Source organism: Corvus hawaiiensis, chromosome Z (genome assembly GCF_020740725.1).
Source record: "Corvus hawaiiensis isolate bCorHaw1 chromosome Z, bCorHaw1.pri.cur, whole genome shotgun sequence".
NCBI classification, from domain to species: domain Eukaryota; kingdom Metazoa; phylum Chordata; class Aves; order Passeriformes; family Corvidae; genus Corvus; species Corvus hawaiiensis.
Genome location: NC_063255.1, coordinates 11,981,450 through 11,997,656, shown reverse-complemented (window position 1 = coordinate 11,997,656; position 16,207 = coordinate 11,981,450). Strand labels below are relative to the sequence as shown.

The 16,207-nt window shown below is 37.7% G+C and overlaps 2 protein-coding genes across 6 annotated transcripts in view; one reads left to right on the top strand and one right to left on the bottom strand.

Moving 5' to 3' along the window:
* OSMR (oncostatin M receptor) overlaps positions 1-3,391 on the top strand; it is a 33,930-nt gene extending 30,539 nt beyond the window's left edge. For all 4 annotated transcript variants that reach the window (XM_048290636.1, XM_048290633.1, XM_048290634.1 and 1 more), the window contains one exon: positions 15-3,391. In XM_048290636.1, the coding sequence (XP_048146593.1) occupies positions 15-464 (450 nt within the window). In that variant the 3' untranslated portion in view covers positions 465-3,391. The remainder of the gene's footprint in view (positions 1-14) is intronic.
* A 113-nt stretch (positions 3,392-3,504) lies between these two features.
* The window catches only part of RICTOR (RPTOR independent companion of MTOR complex 2), a 76,529-nt gene continuing 63,826 nt past the window's right edge, over positions 3,505-16,207 (bottom strand). Inside the window, exons 32-38 of one of the 2 annotated variants that reach the window (XM_048290628.1) lie at positions 14,398-14,575; positions 12,978-13,062; positions 11,478-11,711; positions 10,239-10,391; positions 9,425-9,548; positions 8,428-8,566; positions 3,505-8,241 (exon numbers count right to left, since the gene is read on the bottom strand). In XM_048290628.1, the coding sequence (XP_048146585.1) occupies positions 8,167-8,241; positions 8,428-8,566; positions 9,425-9,548; positions 10,239-10,391; positions 11,478-11,711; positions 12,978-13,062; positions 14,398-14,575 (988 nt within the window). In that variant the 3' untranslated portion in view covers positions 3,505-8,166. Of the gene's footprint in view, positions 8,242-8,427; positions 8,567-9,424; positions 9,549-10,238; positions 10,392-11,477; positions 12,217-12,977; positions 13,063-14,397; positions 14,576-16,207 lie in introns of those variants that run through there. The other variant, XM_048290629.1, reaches the window with a different exon arrangement.

The window sequence follows — 16,207 nt, the reverse complement described above, 5'->3', positions numbered from 1 at the left end:
TGATTCTCTTGCAGATTGATTCTGAGAAAGTGCTGAAGATAAATGACTGCATTCCTGACGTGCTGGCCATGGACAATAATGATGAAGCTCAGAAATTGCATCCTGTTACCTGGAGCCCATTATCTTCAACACCAACTGAAGAGAAGATTGATGGTCACAATTTTTCCTGGATTTACCCTAGTGAAAATGTAGCGAGAGACTTTCCACCCCCATCTATGCCTGAAACTCATACTTGTTTTGAGAATTTTGCTTATTCTTCTCCACTTGAGGCTGAATCTGATCCCTGCCAAATACCGGAGACACTGGAAGCAGGCAAGACAGCAGTGATGCTATACCAGCCACAATGCTATTTAGATATTTTTCATGAGGATACAGCCTCAACCACCAGAGAAACAGCTGACAGAAAGAAGAGTCTGAGATACATCTCACAAACAGATCTGCGCTGCCTGGGTGGGAGGCTTTGATGTTCTGTCCTCCAGTGAGTCCATCCAGTGTTTGGCTACACACGATAAATGAGAATTTCTAAAACGACAACTTTACATTAGGGCTCTCACAAGCCCAGCTGCCTGACTTCCATTAACATGGCAAAGCTGTTGTTTCTGGACTAGTTTTGAGTACTGACTTAGACAGGAATTATGTGTGCTATGGTTCCATTACAAGTTACGGGCACTAGAAGAGATTTATAGGCTGGTTTGTGGCCCGTATTATGCAGAAAGTTACATCACAGCAATCTGTCACAGGCTGATGCAGAGAACTGCTTTATTTTGCAGAGATTAAAACTTTATTCATAGAGGAGCAAATTAAACAAGGGAGAAGGTTGTTCTGCTCAAGGGCTGTATTTCTCTTGTAGTGTTCTGTGTACTTTGGCCACCCAGCCAGTGGCTACTGTGCTGCTGGGTATGGAGCATTACCCAGCCCAGTCATACTGGGGGCTGGGTTGTATTTTCTCTCTCTCAAACCATGTAAGGAATCATCATGGAATTGTTACCTGCACACAGTGTGGCACATTCCTAGAAGATTCAAAGTAACTTTGACTTCTCCAGGAGTGCTGCCCTGAGCACCCAAATCCAGTGATCATCCTGCTTTTACTTCACCTGTGTCCTAACTGCACTTGATGGATGAAAGAGCACAGAAGACAAGATTTTTATAGGGAAGAACCTGCTTCCATTTCTCATAACTGGGGCTCCTCACAACTTCTGCCTTCTCTGCCTAAAGATGACTGTTTAAAATTTTCTTAACTATACACTGAAGAGATGTAGGAAGTTAGGTGAGAGTAGTTACTTTTCCTGAAGGACAGAGGTGGTACCATGGCCTCTCTGCTTGTGCACATGAACTGAACTTTTGGCATTGACCCTTGTACTTCCATAGCAAGCCCCAACCAGCCAAGCAGACAGGCCGGTCAGAAGCACAGGTGTATGAGTGCCATTTGTGAAGAACATCATAATCAGGCTGCATACTGGCTAGATCTCCCAATACTACTTTTGCATGTGTTATAAAAACAAAACCAAAAAAAAATTTATTGTAACACTCAAAATCCCTACAGTAGGCAGCAATGAATTTGGCTTTTCATTTTGATTTCAGAAAATCGTACATTTGTAATGAAGCAGTACAATTGGAACCGTAGCTGAAAGTCTCATCAGATTTACCTCGGTGCACAAAGAACCCTTTGGTTTTGCCTCCTTATGCTGTTTGGAATCTGTCACAAATAGATGGTTTCAACTTAACAGCACAGCATAAGCAATTCTCAAAGGTGAAAAAAATGAAGAGTGTCTGACAATTCGATGTGCAGCTAGTTTGCTAAAATGGAGTTACTTGCCTTCCCACTGTTTAACTAACTCATCACACTCCTAGAAACCAAGCAGCTGGAGACAGAAGTGAGTTCTGATACTGAACCACATCTAGTTTTGGTACTGTTGCTTACAGATATTGTTGTAATGTCCACAAACTGTGTTGGAGCAGGAAAACCAACAGGACCTCGCACAGTCAGGGCTAAGACAAGCACTGACTACAAACAGAGGGAGAAGTCTTCAGCCAGGAAAAGGGGGGTACAGCGATACAGACAGAGATGGGCAGATGTGATTGGAGGTGTCCAGTCCACACTGTACCATGTCCTGTATGCTGCACACAGGTGCAGGTGGCTCACAGGCTTGAGGAGGAGAAGAGTTGCAGCACAGTCCTTCCTTTCAGCCTCCAGCCAGCAGGATAAGGACACAGGGCTGGACACATTTTGCTGAAGGGCAAGAGGACAAGGAGGGTAAGGGAGAAGGGTGATCCTATTTGACAGATGCATCCCAGAGAAAGTTCCTTCCTTTATCTTAACCTCTTTGAGTTACAATGCATGTGAAAGCTTGATACCACAGTATCTTTCTTTACAGCTTGGAACATTTGCTTCTCCAAAGTGCTTCATCACATGTGTAGCTTAAAAGCTTTAATGCTGCAAAAAAGGCCAATAAATGTAAGGGAGCTGTTTTGTCACCACTGCTGCAAAACTTCCTGAGCTGTATATTTCAGAAAAAGGTGTATTTATTCTAAAATGTTGAAAAGGTATCCTAAATCAAGAGTTAGGTAGCTAAGGAATTCACATACAGATGTCAGAAAAGAAAGATGTCTGTCAAAGAAATCAGAGTATTGCACAAAGTATTTTAACTTTTGACATTGCTGCAGTTCCCTGGGCCAGAGGGGACAGCTGCAACCAGGCACAACTCCTGCTTTGAAAAAGCTGCTGTCACTGAGGCCTGGCTGCAGCAATTCCACCCAGGAAGTGAATGAAGGGACGTGTGTGGGTTCAGCCAGTTGTGCCTTCCTGATGGTGGGGTGAGACACATGGGCCTGCTGAGTTCCCACCTCTCAGTCCCTTGGTTGCTCCCGGGGAGATCCTGCTCTGATGAAATTCCATTATCTGGATGCAGTGACACACTTGACCACATTCCAGATTGCTGGGTGAGGGAAGGAGAAGTGGGCTCCTCTTTCCCTATAAACCTTTTGCTTCCTGGTGCCAATGGGTGGTGCTTTATGAAACCTCCTGTGCATCAAAGGATGCAGATGGAGGATTCCAGGAAGGATACTGCCTCTGTGCCATTCCAAGGGCACAGTCTGGGCACCAGAACTGAAGATTAGAGAAGTATTTTGGCATTTGTGGGGAAGAGTGTATAATTTTTGGATATTAAAACATCTGTCTTGCATTAATGGTTGAATGAGTTCAGAATTGTAACCCTTTTTTTTGTTCATAATTCAACTTTCACAGCTGTTGTTGAAATGCTTATACTTAAACCATCACATAATAGAAAATCATTCTCAGTATGTTAAACTTCTAAAATAAAAATGGTGTGTGAACTATTAAAGAGTCTCTGTATCTTATAAAGCATTAAAGTAAAATATATTTTTGACAAAATCATTTATTTGGGAAGCTTCTGATTGTTTTAGTTACCTAGTAACTTACAAATATAAATCAATTCCAACCCCTTTCTAATGCTGAGAGGTACATATGAGACCAGAACAACTATGAGAAGTTTAAGTACATTTTATTAACAATGCATCCCTTTGATAAGACTACGCTTCAGGAGGCCTTTAATGCTCATTGACATGAACTGTACACAGTATACAAAAAAAAGGAAAAAGAAAAAACACGAAAAAATCAAGGTGGGCAATACCATTTTGGGACAAGCCTCTGTTTAAATTATACACAGCTCAATGCAATATTCTTACGTAAAATATATAAATACTTTTTCTTTCTATGTTACAGGTATACAATATAAATCAGATTTCAATGTCTGTTCAGTGACCTACAAATACTAGAACGTCCAAATTTGTAGCAGCGTATTACTAAACAAAAAAAAAAGACCACACAGGACAGGGAGAGTAAGTACTGAGATTTTTCTTGATCCTTTCCCTCAGATCAGAATGATTAATTTAGATAATCTCTTGTAATGCAGTTTTAGGGATGCTGACAGCCCAGTACTAGAGCAATTTTTCAATTAGATTAACAAGGTGTAAAGCCTTTTTTCCCCTTTAGACACAGCACCTTGCGCTGAAACACCCTATTCAGTGGCAAAATGACATTACATTTTTTGGCATAAATTACATTTTGCAAATAAAATAGTGTATTTTAAAAAGCAACTCAAGCAAAATGTGCAATTTCTGCATGCTGTGGCATTGCTGTCCATCTACACTACAAAGAAAATCCAAAGAAAATCCACATTCTTTAATGACTATAAATCTGTTGAAAACAAAACTATCCAGGGAACCAGCATCGGGAGTTAAACAAAACCCAAGGAGATTGGAGACCTCCAGAAAAACACAAATATGGTTTCTAGCATGTCCTCAAAAGTCTTTTACAGTTCTAAGATTTTACTCTCACATCATTTACCTTTCATAAGCACACAATAATAGAAGTGTGACTTAAAAAAAAAGTTGCTAGACCTGCTTTCAAGTGGCTCCAGTGAAGCTCAGAGCAGCAGAACTGTGGGGAGGTGAGCAGGACCTCAGAGCCTGGTGAGAATTCTTGAGCTGCGATTGCTCCACCTGAGCTCACATTCACTTACAAGCTTTGCCAGCTTCCCACAGCCCAAACTGCCGAATACCAAGTCCAGGGCACAGACTACAAAGCAGCAACTCTTCCCTTCCACACTTGGCTTTGGTTACTATTTCTTGAACAACTACCTAACTCTTCAGGCACCTAGGAAAGGTGCTTTGGTTTTTAGTCTCACTGCAAACCGCAACTCTCTTTCGAGACCACCTATGTATGTTTCAAAGTAAAATGAGAAAAAGACAAGCAGGATTCTCACCGGTGCCTTATAAATTGAGCTTACCTTGGTGTGCGAGCCACTGCACCCAAAACTATGGAATTGTTTGATAGTCCACTGGGGGAAAAACCACCACCACCCCGCAAAGAGAGCGCATTTAGGGTAGGTTTGCCAGGCGTCAGTCAAGTAAGAGCTGTCAGATAAAGAAAAGCAACTGTTTTCAAGCATAGCATGCCAGGGGCTCCACACAGAAGTTGGGAACTTCAAAGCCTGACCATCTCCAGCACCAAGTGATGTCCATAACAGCTGGGAGTGTTCTGCATTTCTTGATTTCAGACTGGTGAAAAGTTCTCTTTCTCCAGAAGGGGACACTCAGCACCCAGCCTGGTCCTCCTTCCCTCTGTGGAGAGGACCAGGCCCCTGTGGAGGTGCCTGTGAGTCACACTCTGCCCTTTGGAAAGGGCTTCCCTTTGCCCTGCCTGCATGAGCAGACCAAGACCATCAGACAGCTGATGCTAATTGTGACTGGTTCCACAAGAGTGTCTCCTTCCCAGAGCGGCTTCTGCCTCTGAGCTGTGTGTGAGCAAGTTGAGTACTTGAGGAGTTTTCTCTGCCACAGCAACTAAACTGCATTTATATACAGTGTAAGTAAACACTACACACATTACCATTTATTGAGCAGTATCACTCATCACTCAGACTGGAAATATAAAAAGTGGGTGGTCTGTCAGCTTCCCTAGGAGAGGTGGAAGAGATTTTTTATTAGGGCTAATATAAGCACAATCATTGTTTACTACAGCTTTCTTTCAAAGTTTTATCATGATACAAAGAAAACCCTAAAATAAGGACTTTGAAAGGGACATTAAAAAAAAAAAAAAAAGAGAACTATAAAATTAGAAATTCACAGTTTATAATTACGCCAATATAAATTTCCTTCAATAACAGTATCCCCTTCATTTGCCAATTAAAGTGAAACATCAATGTGAGCTTAATGTCAGTGTGTAAATTAATTTTCTAGAAATGTATGTTATGTACAATACAGACTTTACATCCTTGATGCATACTTGTTGAAATCTACTGACACTCATACACTTTCAGAAGAAAAATCACGCTTTATAACTGAATTTGCAGCCATAATTTTTTATGTCAAGTTTCTGTTGCCATGGATCCCCAAACAAGTGAGTAATTCAGAACACATGAGCATTTCAGAATGGAGATTCTTTCAAAAGTACATTTGCTTACCTTTTTATAATCAGAGGCCTTCCTATGATGCTTTCTACATTAAGTGCTATGGGTTAAACTTAACAAATGAACAGAGGTGGGTTTTTTAAATACAGGTGATAAAACTTGTTTATTTTGCCTTAACTGCAGAAAAATAACATGGAATTGTTTGATGTAACCCCATTTAGTTATTAAAACAAATCTCTTCTACTCTAGCCTAACTGAGGTAGTGTTTGAAACTACTGTATAACATACGCTATCCCCATTTGTGGGAAAACTACATTATTTTCCTTTGGAGTTTATACCACTATTTGGTCTACTGTGATTGACATTTTGGTTTTACAAAAGCATTTATTTGTTATGACTGTAAGTCCAATAGTTACTGGTGTGGTGTGTTTTCTAAACATTTCAAACATGTCTTGCCACACATATATTATTTGTGTCAATGACCACAGAAGAGTTCAATCAGTTTCTTTTTGCTACTTTCAGTGGGAAATCATTAAAAGATAATCTTAGGAACTAAATTTGACTATGAGCAGCAACTTACAGTCTGCTTTACCAGAACCTGATGGTATGCAGTGCACATAAAAATTCAGTGAAGTGACAGCTGCAAAGCAGTGCTTATGTGGCATGATGAAATTTCCAATAAGAACAAATAAATTCTACGTTTCACTAGGAATTGTGTGTTACTGCTCACAGGACTACTTATTGAAATCTCCAGTAGCATAGCTAGGAAGAACAGAGTTATGAGCATCAGGATAAATTTCACTTAAGTATTAATCTGACAATTATAAAAAATGGTAGAAGTGAATGGATAAAAATACGTTCTACTTAGTACAGTCCAGCTGAATTATTCACCTATATCAAAATCAAAGGGTAATTCCTTCTATTACAGGCATTCTAACAAAGGTGGCCATGCTACTGTATATACACATTTGCATATATTTATACTACCTTTATATAAAGGCTTCCGAATCTTTAGATCCATGATAAAAGTGACAGGGATTCCTACTTTTTTTTGTTTAGCTTGCACTTACTAGTTTAGAAATGGCACTAGTAACATGATAGAGGCAACTACTTCAATCATTACCAGTCACTGTATCATTTAACTTTTACAACAAGTCTTAAATACCAGTACAAAATTTTAAGTACGGCTGCTCCAAAATTTGTTACTTAAGGCTTTTCACTACAATTATTAGTACTATCTGATGCTTCATCACTAATCCATTGAAAATTCAAATAAACCTTTGTTTTTATAAAAAGCTGTTACTGTGGAACTTGGAAAACACTCATACTTAAGTCTCCTCACAAAACCTGCAGTGACTAAATGTCTTTAAGTTCAGTTTATACAATATTTGCTTATCTGATATAAATCATGCTTTTTAAAGGATTGTAGTTGAGTAAGACCCACATTTGTACTATATGAGCATGAGTGTAGAAACTGCAAACACATGCATAGTATTCAGGGAAAACAATCTGGTTTCAGCATTTTAAGTTTTAAATGACTTGGTTTTTTGAAAATCAAATTGTAGTGAAAATCCTTAACTGGTTCAGATAAGATACATGTATGTAAATGCAACGAAATTGAAGAGACTACTAATAAAATGTCTTACAACTATAGCAATATTAAAATAACTTAATGAAACCTCAGATTCAGAGGCATCTCTTTCTGTCTGAAGTTACAAATCCCCAAAGTAGTGTTATAAACAGTACAAAAATCAACAGAGAAGGGCTAACATTAATCCCCTGGTGCCCACAACTACAGCATGGCTCCCCATTGCTGGCAGTGGAATGCACCCCCATCTCTCTGATTCCTGGTATCCAGGGTTTAAAAAGCAAGGCATCGTTCTGCTTCTCTGGAACAGAATCGGAAGTCAATTAAAAATGTCTCTGCAAGTTGTCCTATTTCACTGTAATTTATGGTAGAAAATGAAATGAAAACTTGTGGAGGTGTTCAGTGCTTGGCTCTTGCATATACTGGTAATTACTATTATTAAAACTATGTTACTGTCTAATAAATCCCCAAAGGGCTCAAATGACTGTGCCAGTAATTGGTTGAGGAAGAAAATGTTTTCAGCTCAGTCTTCAGGTACCAGTAGTTTCTGGAAGGTTTCGAAGATGATGTTCCAAGTCTTTTATCCAGTCAGTGGGAGGTTGTCTGAGCATTTCAAAGTCTGTACGCAGAGCACTGCCTCAGCAGAGGTCAGGACTCAGCTGATGCATCGATTACGGGCTGTTTTATCGGAGTTGCTAAAATAGCCTCTGCTTCCTCATGCATCTAAAAGGAAAGGATGGAGTATTAAGATTGCTAGAGATTTTACTCAAGAGACATCACAAAATGGTTCCCTTTAGGATATACCTATCTGTGAGCATCTTTTACTCATGAAAGTAAAAGATGAGGACATGGAAGCTACACCCAGCCAGCCATTTTGGTACATTCAGTGCACATCCACCCTCCACTTACCTGCAAGAACTGAACATCTTGAAATAGCTCCTGAATGAACCTTCGGGATGGAAGTCGAAATGTACAATGTGCTAGCAAGTAGGACACCTCAGAGTAAAGGCATATGTCATCAAATGCTTGGGGATACTTCTCCTTAATTCTGAACAACGAAACAGACAAAATTGTGTAAGTCTTGAAAATATTTCTATTGTATTAAAAAACCCTCCAGCTTTTGAATTAGATTGTCATCATTAATTCTTCAGTTATAGGCATTATAAATCCTAGAAATGACAAAGCAAGAAAATCAAAACAGACAGCATTACAAAACTGGAAGAAATCTACACTAATGAGATGAACAGAATATACAACTTGTAAGTTGTCCAGAATTACTATCACTGCCTAGTCTTAAAATAACAGACTTAGAAAGAGAACAGTGTGTAACATAATTGACATCCACATGTACAGCAGTCATAAAAATATGAATAATGATTAAACTAATCTTTTAAACCTGCAATCATTTTTGAAACTAAACCATGCACTTCTACATTTTCTTCTGGCTGTTGTCAGTTTCCAATGGCATTAGCCCAGAAATCTACAGGTTACCACATTTAGTCCCTGGATTTATATTTCTATATTTTAACATTTTTTAAAATAAATTAATTTCAGTAGTTGTACTCTTGCTTAAAGTAGAGCTGTATTTCTCAAGAAGTTACTTTCAGCTTGTTATTGTACTTATCTATTATTCAGAATAAGTAAAAAAATATTAGTTTCTTTTTTAAAGATACACGTTATACTAGATATGTAATCACTACTGCTGAATTACTGATTTTAAAGTCTGGTTAAGAGTAAAATACTAAACAGAGCAAAAATGTTAATATTATTTCTTGAGCTTCTACATTATGTTCAATCATATCTACCTAACAAGTTTTGAGAAGTCAGATTATTCACTGTCCCTGAGGCCTTAAGAGAATACTTATGACTAAATGTTGCTAAAGCATCTGTAATGTATTGAACTTACGTCAGAAGTCCAGTTTCATGGCCCTTAGTTCCTACTGAACTGCTCAAATTGATAACTAAACGTAAGACCTCTTTCCGCAGAAGTATCCTGCACACTGGTGTGTCATCTGGGATTGACTTTACTCCTGGAAAAACAAATCAGTGTGGATTTACACAAAATTGTCTTTGACTGCGCTGATCTCATGCTGTGTAAATCTGTTTATGCATTCCATACACACAGGAACACACATATTAACCCGTATTCTGAGCTATCAAAAATATTTCTATTGAAATCAAAACTTAAAATACAACTATTTTGAGGAATTTGAACAGTTTACCTTTTCAAAAGTATTTCTACCATTTCAAAGAAAAACCCGCAAGATAAAGTTACAGTGGTATTGCTACCGCTAAACCATGTTCCAAACTGATGAGCTTCTATGAGATAGTGGAGAATTTAAAAACCAGTTACTTCTTAAGAAACCATCATAATTCAAAATGTAATACACAAGTATAAAAAAAAGTCTCTTTAAAGTAATTCAGTAAATCTTGGAAATCTTTTTTAAACTAACATCAGAGTAGAAAAAAAAAGGCAATCAATTTACTTGTAATGTCAGGTATTGAATAACCTGCAGAGGGGAGCAAAGGGAGAAGAGCTTAGAACTTTGTTCTCCCACCTGGAGATGGATAATGTTTTTATTAAGACTTGTTTGTTTTTTGTCTAACAAAGAACATTAATTCGTTGCAGTGTACATAAGTGAAATCTAATTTTTTTCACAATGCCTAAAATATACTTTATTAGTGATAGTCTCTAATAATCATAAGGCTTTCAAACTTACCTAATACAAGCTCTGTACTCTTAGTGCTGCTGGCTGAACCATGGGATACTGCATCACTACAGCCTGAAATTCCAGAAAATTTGGAGGAATGCACATCTAAGTGATTGTGAATGGTTTGCCCACACCAGTCAGTATATGGAAGGTCTGAAAAATCTGACATGAACAAGATGTTGCACCTTTGTTATTCATACTTTTCCCCAATTCACATGCTTTTGTTATTTTCCAACAATGGAATACGTGAAAGATACTGATGCACTAAATACTACAGATAAAATCAGTTCGGAACTAGGTGGTGGACTTTGGACAAATCATACCAAAACTCTTCCAAAATTGATTTTTCATTTTAATCTTAAAATACATGAGTGGAGTCTTCCAAACACTGATGGAAGCCTAAGAAGCCGTCACACAGAGTGCTGTTACTGAAATATCTGTGCTCCATTTTATGTAACACAATACAGATGCTCTTGCATGTGCAGACTTCTTTTTGTTCACACAGCTGTCACAGGTGTTTGCAGAAAGGGCTGTGGCAAGAGCTGCCGCACCTGTAACTACAGCTGGGATTTTATTTGCCATACTTTCTCGCTACTGAACTCCAGCTCAGCTCTCTGAGCCATTCTTCAAATTTGTGCATCACCCCCTTGCCAACACTGCTACTAACAAATGTCTAACACTGTTGTAAAACAGTGAAGACTCCTAATAAGCAGCCACTATCTTTTTCACTTATCTTTTCATCACGGGCATTGACAAAAGGCATGTAACTGCAAGCTGTGCAGAGGAGGTTAGAAAAAATAACTCTGAATCTCATCTGAATCTCAAAATATGAGGGAAGATGACTAAATCCCAGAAATTACAGCTCAACTTCAACAGATGCCACAGACTTCCTTTGTTGTATCTATGGCATAGACTTGATTTGATGTCAGACTTTTCATTAGTTGAACAGCAAAACGTCAGTTTTCAGAACATGCATTTTAAGTACTAAATAAGGTTTCAAATTTTGTCTTTTGATATGCTCTTAGAAATATTTGAAAAAAACATGCAGGCACTTACTCCTACTAACACTAAAAAGTGGAAGACTGGAAATGACCAGAGCAATACCACTGGTTGCACAATTAGCTTATTAGAGAAATAATTTTAAGGTCAATAGTCAGTTACACAAAAACCTTTCCAGATTATTTAAAGATGAACAAAAGCCAGTATGTTCACTCGGTTTTATCACACTTCTGCAGAAGGAACACTAACCTGCACAATTATATGAAGGGCTCGCTTTGGTGTTAGGCTGATAACCCAGAATCTGAATGCAGACACAGTAAAGACAGTTCTCATCTGTGTGCTCCTGGAGCCCTGTGTCCTCTGTACCTTCTAAGAACTGAGAGGCATCTGAACGGCTTGTATTCATTATTTCTGTGAGGCTGATCTGCTGGCGGAGCATCTGAAAAGGGCTTTTGACAACATCACTCGCACCTGATGGAAGACCTGTAGATAAGATTTAGTTATCAAAAAAACCCTACAAAACCAAGCTACCAACACTAACTCTTTCAATTAATTTCCACTTTCAAGCCTTTTAAGGCTGGGGATGGAGTGCATGTGAAGACCTATGAAGTTTTTTTTTGAATGGTTAAGCTCCCAAGATTGTTAGCATTTGAGAAAGAGACATAACGTTTTAGTCCCAAATTATTATACATAACAAAACATTGCAAAGGACAGAATTCAACCTCTAAGCACACACACTGTAAGAAGGTAAGTGGTAAATCCTGACGTGATATGAACATTACTAATACCCACATAACACCAATATATTACCAATTTTCATAGTGTCAAACGAGATTAATACAACAATATACCAGATGTTGGAATTACACATGCACCAATGCAAAAATAAACACAACTTAAAAAACTGTAACTTAGTGGCCGTGACAGGAAGAAACTAGACTCAGCAATGCAGAAACAAGCAGAAGACACTTTAGTGACATGCTCTTCCCTGGGTGGAAAAAACAAACAAATACAATTTTGAACAACAGTTACTTTGCACTGAAACTTAGCAAACTACAGAAACATACCTCCAGCAAAATCAACTTTGTGTATATTATTAATATGACAGGGAAAAAAAAAGGTAGGACAACAGCTATCCTAATAAACTATTAAATAAACAGTGTCAAGGCTTCTTTTTTTCAGCTGAAAAGACACATACTAAGACCCTACAGATTTCTGACTTCTCTGGAGTAAAACGGAGGTGCATTCCAGAGCAAGCCAGGCATTACAGAACTTGCAATTCTCTTGTCCCATCACCTTCATTGATCAATTGTCATGAACAAATAACAGAAAGACAAAACTTACTTTCTGAAATACACATCTAACACCACTGAAAGTTCCTATAAATTACTGTGTAATCAAAGGAAAATAGTTCAGTATGTGGAATTTTTATTTTTCTAAGCTTAAATTTTGTTACATCCTTTAATACAGTATGACTACTAGTCTTTGAGCAGCTTTAGCTCACATTATCAGAGATATGCAGGCCTCCTTCATTTTTAAGAGCAGAACCAAACTTTGAAGCAACACATTAGCTCAAACTAAGTAAAACAGGGAATTAATGGCCTGCTATCCTGATTCCAGAGCACAATTCTCAAAACTTAACAGCTAAAAATTTTGTTTTCTGTCAAGAAAAATTAACAAATAAATCAACAACCCACCCAATATACCAATAAACAACAGAAAGCTACAGGAGAGGAATAAAACCACTACCTCCTCCATCCGATGTAAAGACCCTAGATCCATGCTCATCAAATGGAGGTGTAGTTTTCTTCTGAAAATACGGAGTTTCCTTTACCTGAAACACCCAAGTGACAATTAAAATTAACACGGGTGATAATCAAACACAAATAAAAATAGATTTTATGAGGAAATGAAATGTTGTCTTTCTTTTACTTCAGGAAAAATATGCCATTAGAGGAGGAAATTAAGAACGAATTCCTGAGCACTAAAGAAAAGCCCAATGAGACAAATATTAGTGAATGAATATGTATTAACAAAGGCTTATGAAGATTTAGCAAATGTTAAAATGGTGGTGACAGGCTGTAAGGAAACAAGTGACCCACAGTGGCCAGCCATAATCTGTCCATGATCCCTCTACACCACTGGAGATCTTGGGAATGAAGTACAAAAACAACCAAAACAAAAAAAAGCACAAAAACAATCTAAAATGCTGCCTGTAGGATGTTGAGTTGAGACATGTCTCAACCACAAAAAGACCTAAGAGAGAAGAAATGAGATAACAAATATGGCACAAAGACTGTGAAGGAAAAAGAAGTCACTTCACAAAGGAAAAACAGAAGCAGAAACACGGTATAACATGCTTTTGCTCTAGGTTTAGCAATTTTTTGAGATTAGTAAGAAAGTTATTTAGATTTGAAAGGCAAAGACTAAGTAAAATAAAGATAAGGAAGCCCACTTCTACTTTGACACAGACCACGTCCTGGTTTTGATAATTAAGTAACAGAATATTAAGCCCTATGATGCATCAGTTTGTTAAATGGGAATGTGTTTCTACCAAGCAGAAAGAGGAAGGGAATTGCTGAGACACTGAAATTAAAATAATTTCTAACTTAAATACATGTACCTTCAAAGCTAAGTAAAGACAATATAATTTAATACTATAATGATCTATATAAAATAATCTATTATTTAATAGAGATCATGGTAGCAGGGAGTTAACTGTGTGATTATGCATATAATTTATAGGTGACTGATGAACATACCAATTGTTGGCTAAAGTGGAATTATTAATTAATTTAATTATTAACTAATAATTTAATAATTATTCATTCTTAAATGAATGTCCACAGACTATGCTAATTTTAGTATAAAAGCCAGATGTCAACTAAAATCTTATGACAGCAAATTTATGTCACCACTGTTTAACACTCTTCTAACACAGTCTTTGCCATTATTTGCCTTTAACACAACCCAGCCTAGTGATCCTGCGTAAACAGGTTAGAAGAACAGTTGAAAGAGAAACCCTTGTTCTTCAAAATGTGTTTCTTTAAAGTACCACATCCATTTTTCCTCATTTTTCTAGATTTAATCTATTCTGATGAAAAGGCAACAATTGACTGCCTTTCAGTATGAAAATGCAAATGAACCAAATCAGTTAACACATACGTACCTGAAATATTTCGTTGATATCCACTGGGAGAGCAAGACCAATGTAATCATCAGAGCTACCATAGGTAGCGTTAGAAACCATGGAGCGAACAGAGGAGGAACGCTGAAGTGTGTTTTGGTTAATAGGACTTAATAAATCTTCTTTATCTAATGAAGCATAACTTAAAGCTTTCATGAACCTGTAACATTGAAACAAAGACATTAAAATTTCAGTAACTCTCGTTCTGGCACACTAAAAGTAAGAAGGACTGCTAACACAAAGACTATCCTCATCTTCCCACTGAACATATCAGAGTTTGTTAGGACGAATTACAGCTATAGGCTCATTGCTTTTTCTGCCTCATACTGTCTTGCATGGTTTGGCAGTTCCTGGACTAAAAATTTCTTTGTAATTCTTGGTACAGGAACTCCTGCCCATCCTGCAAACACATGAATGTTCTTCAACCTTCCAGCTTTGAATACTTACAGCTCAGACACAGCCGGTAAAGACTTGGGTTTCTAAACTCCTAACTACCTCATTCTGAAATGCACCTATGCACTGAATGTGTATTTCCCAGATAGTCACAAACTCTGAGCTGAGCAGGCACATCCCTGAAAAGGCACACCTTGAGCCTACCAGTGATACGCACAAGGAACATTTTTTCTCCCATACTCCAAAGGAGCTACCCATTAGGTCACTCAAGCATGGAGGAAGTATTTGTTCAACATGAATACACAAAGAACAAACTTAAACCTGCACAGTGAGCAGAGCTGACTGTGACAAATAGCTTGAAGAACAAATAAAGAAATAGGATGGGAAAATGAGACAAGAGAGAGCAGGCTGGAGAACATGTCCTCAGTGCTGACCAGAACCCTGATGATGGAAATTTCACATTCAGCTATCATTTTACTTCTCATCAAACATAAAAACCTAAAAATGTTTTCTGCTAATCAATCTATGTAGATGGTCTATATGCAGTGGATTAAAGTTTCCTAATAAAAAGACACACCTCAGGAACAGTGAATTTTTACTGCAAAGCATGATACACTGGAAAGTAAAGTGAACATTTGATTTTTTGAATTTTTGCCTTGAAAGTAGTTCTCTATCAATTTTTTATTTTAGATGGGCAATAAAGAGTCCTCTTATACCTACAGAAGGGATTTATGTTGAGATAAAATTAAAATATCGAAGTTTGACCATGTAAGGTTCAAGAAATTATTATGCAATGGAAATGCACAAAATACAACTTAGAGGATATCAACAGTTTTCTTGTTGTTAATTCTGACCAATGGTAGTGACAGTAGCAGTGGACTCACAACAGAAGTCAAGCCATACTTCAAAAAAAGAGGGAAAAGACCTCAGGTTGTGCTAGAGGAGGTTTAGATTGCATATTAAGAAAAATTTCTTCACTGACAGGGTTGTCAAGCATTGGAACAGTCTGCCCAGGGAAGTAGTTGAGTCACGATCCCTAAAGACATTTAAAAGATGTGTAGATGTAGCACTTAAGGACATGGTTTAGTGGAGGACTTGGGAGTGTTGTGTTAATAGCTGGACTCAAAGGTCTTTTCCAACCTAAATAATTGTGTAAGAATCAAAAAGTTACCAACTGCATGAAATATTTAATAATAAAGCATTCTACAATTACTCTCAACATAAATTAAAGATAGAAGTATTAATCCTAAATGTTTTGTCCCTGCTTTTCCTAGAAAAGCTAACAGATAAAGCATTAGTAGTGATAAACACCATCAAGTTTTCATGAAAGAATGTCTGCAGGTGATGGGGTGAGAGCCAGGGCCCAAGATATGCACGTTAACATTTATGGCTGGTCTTT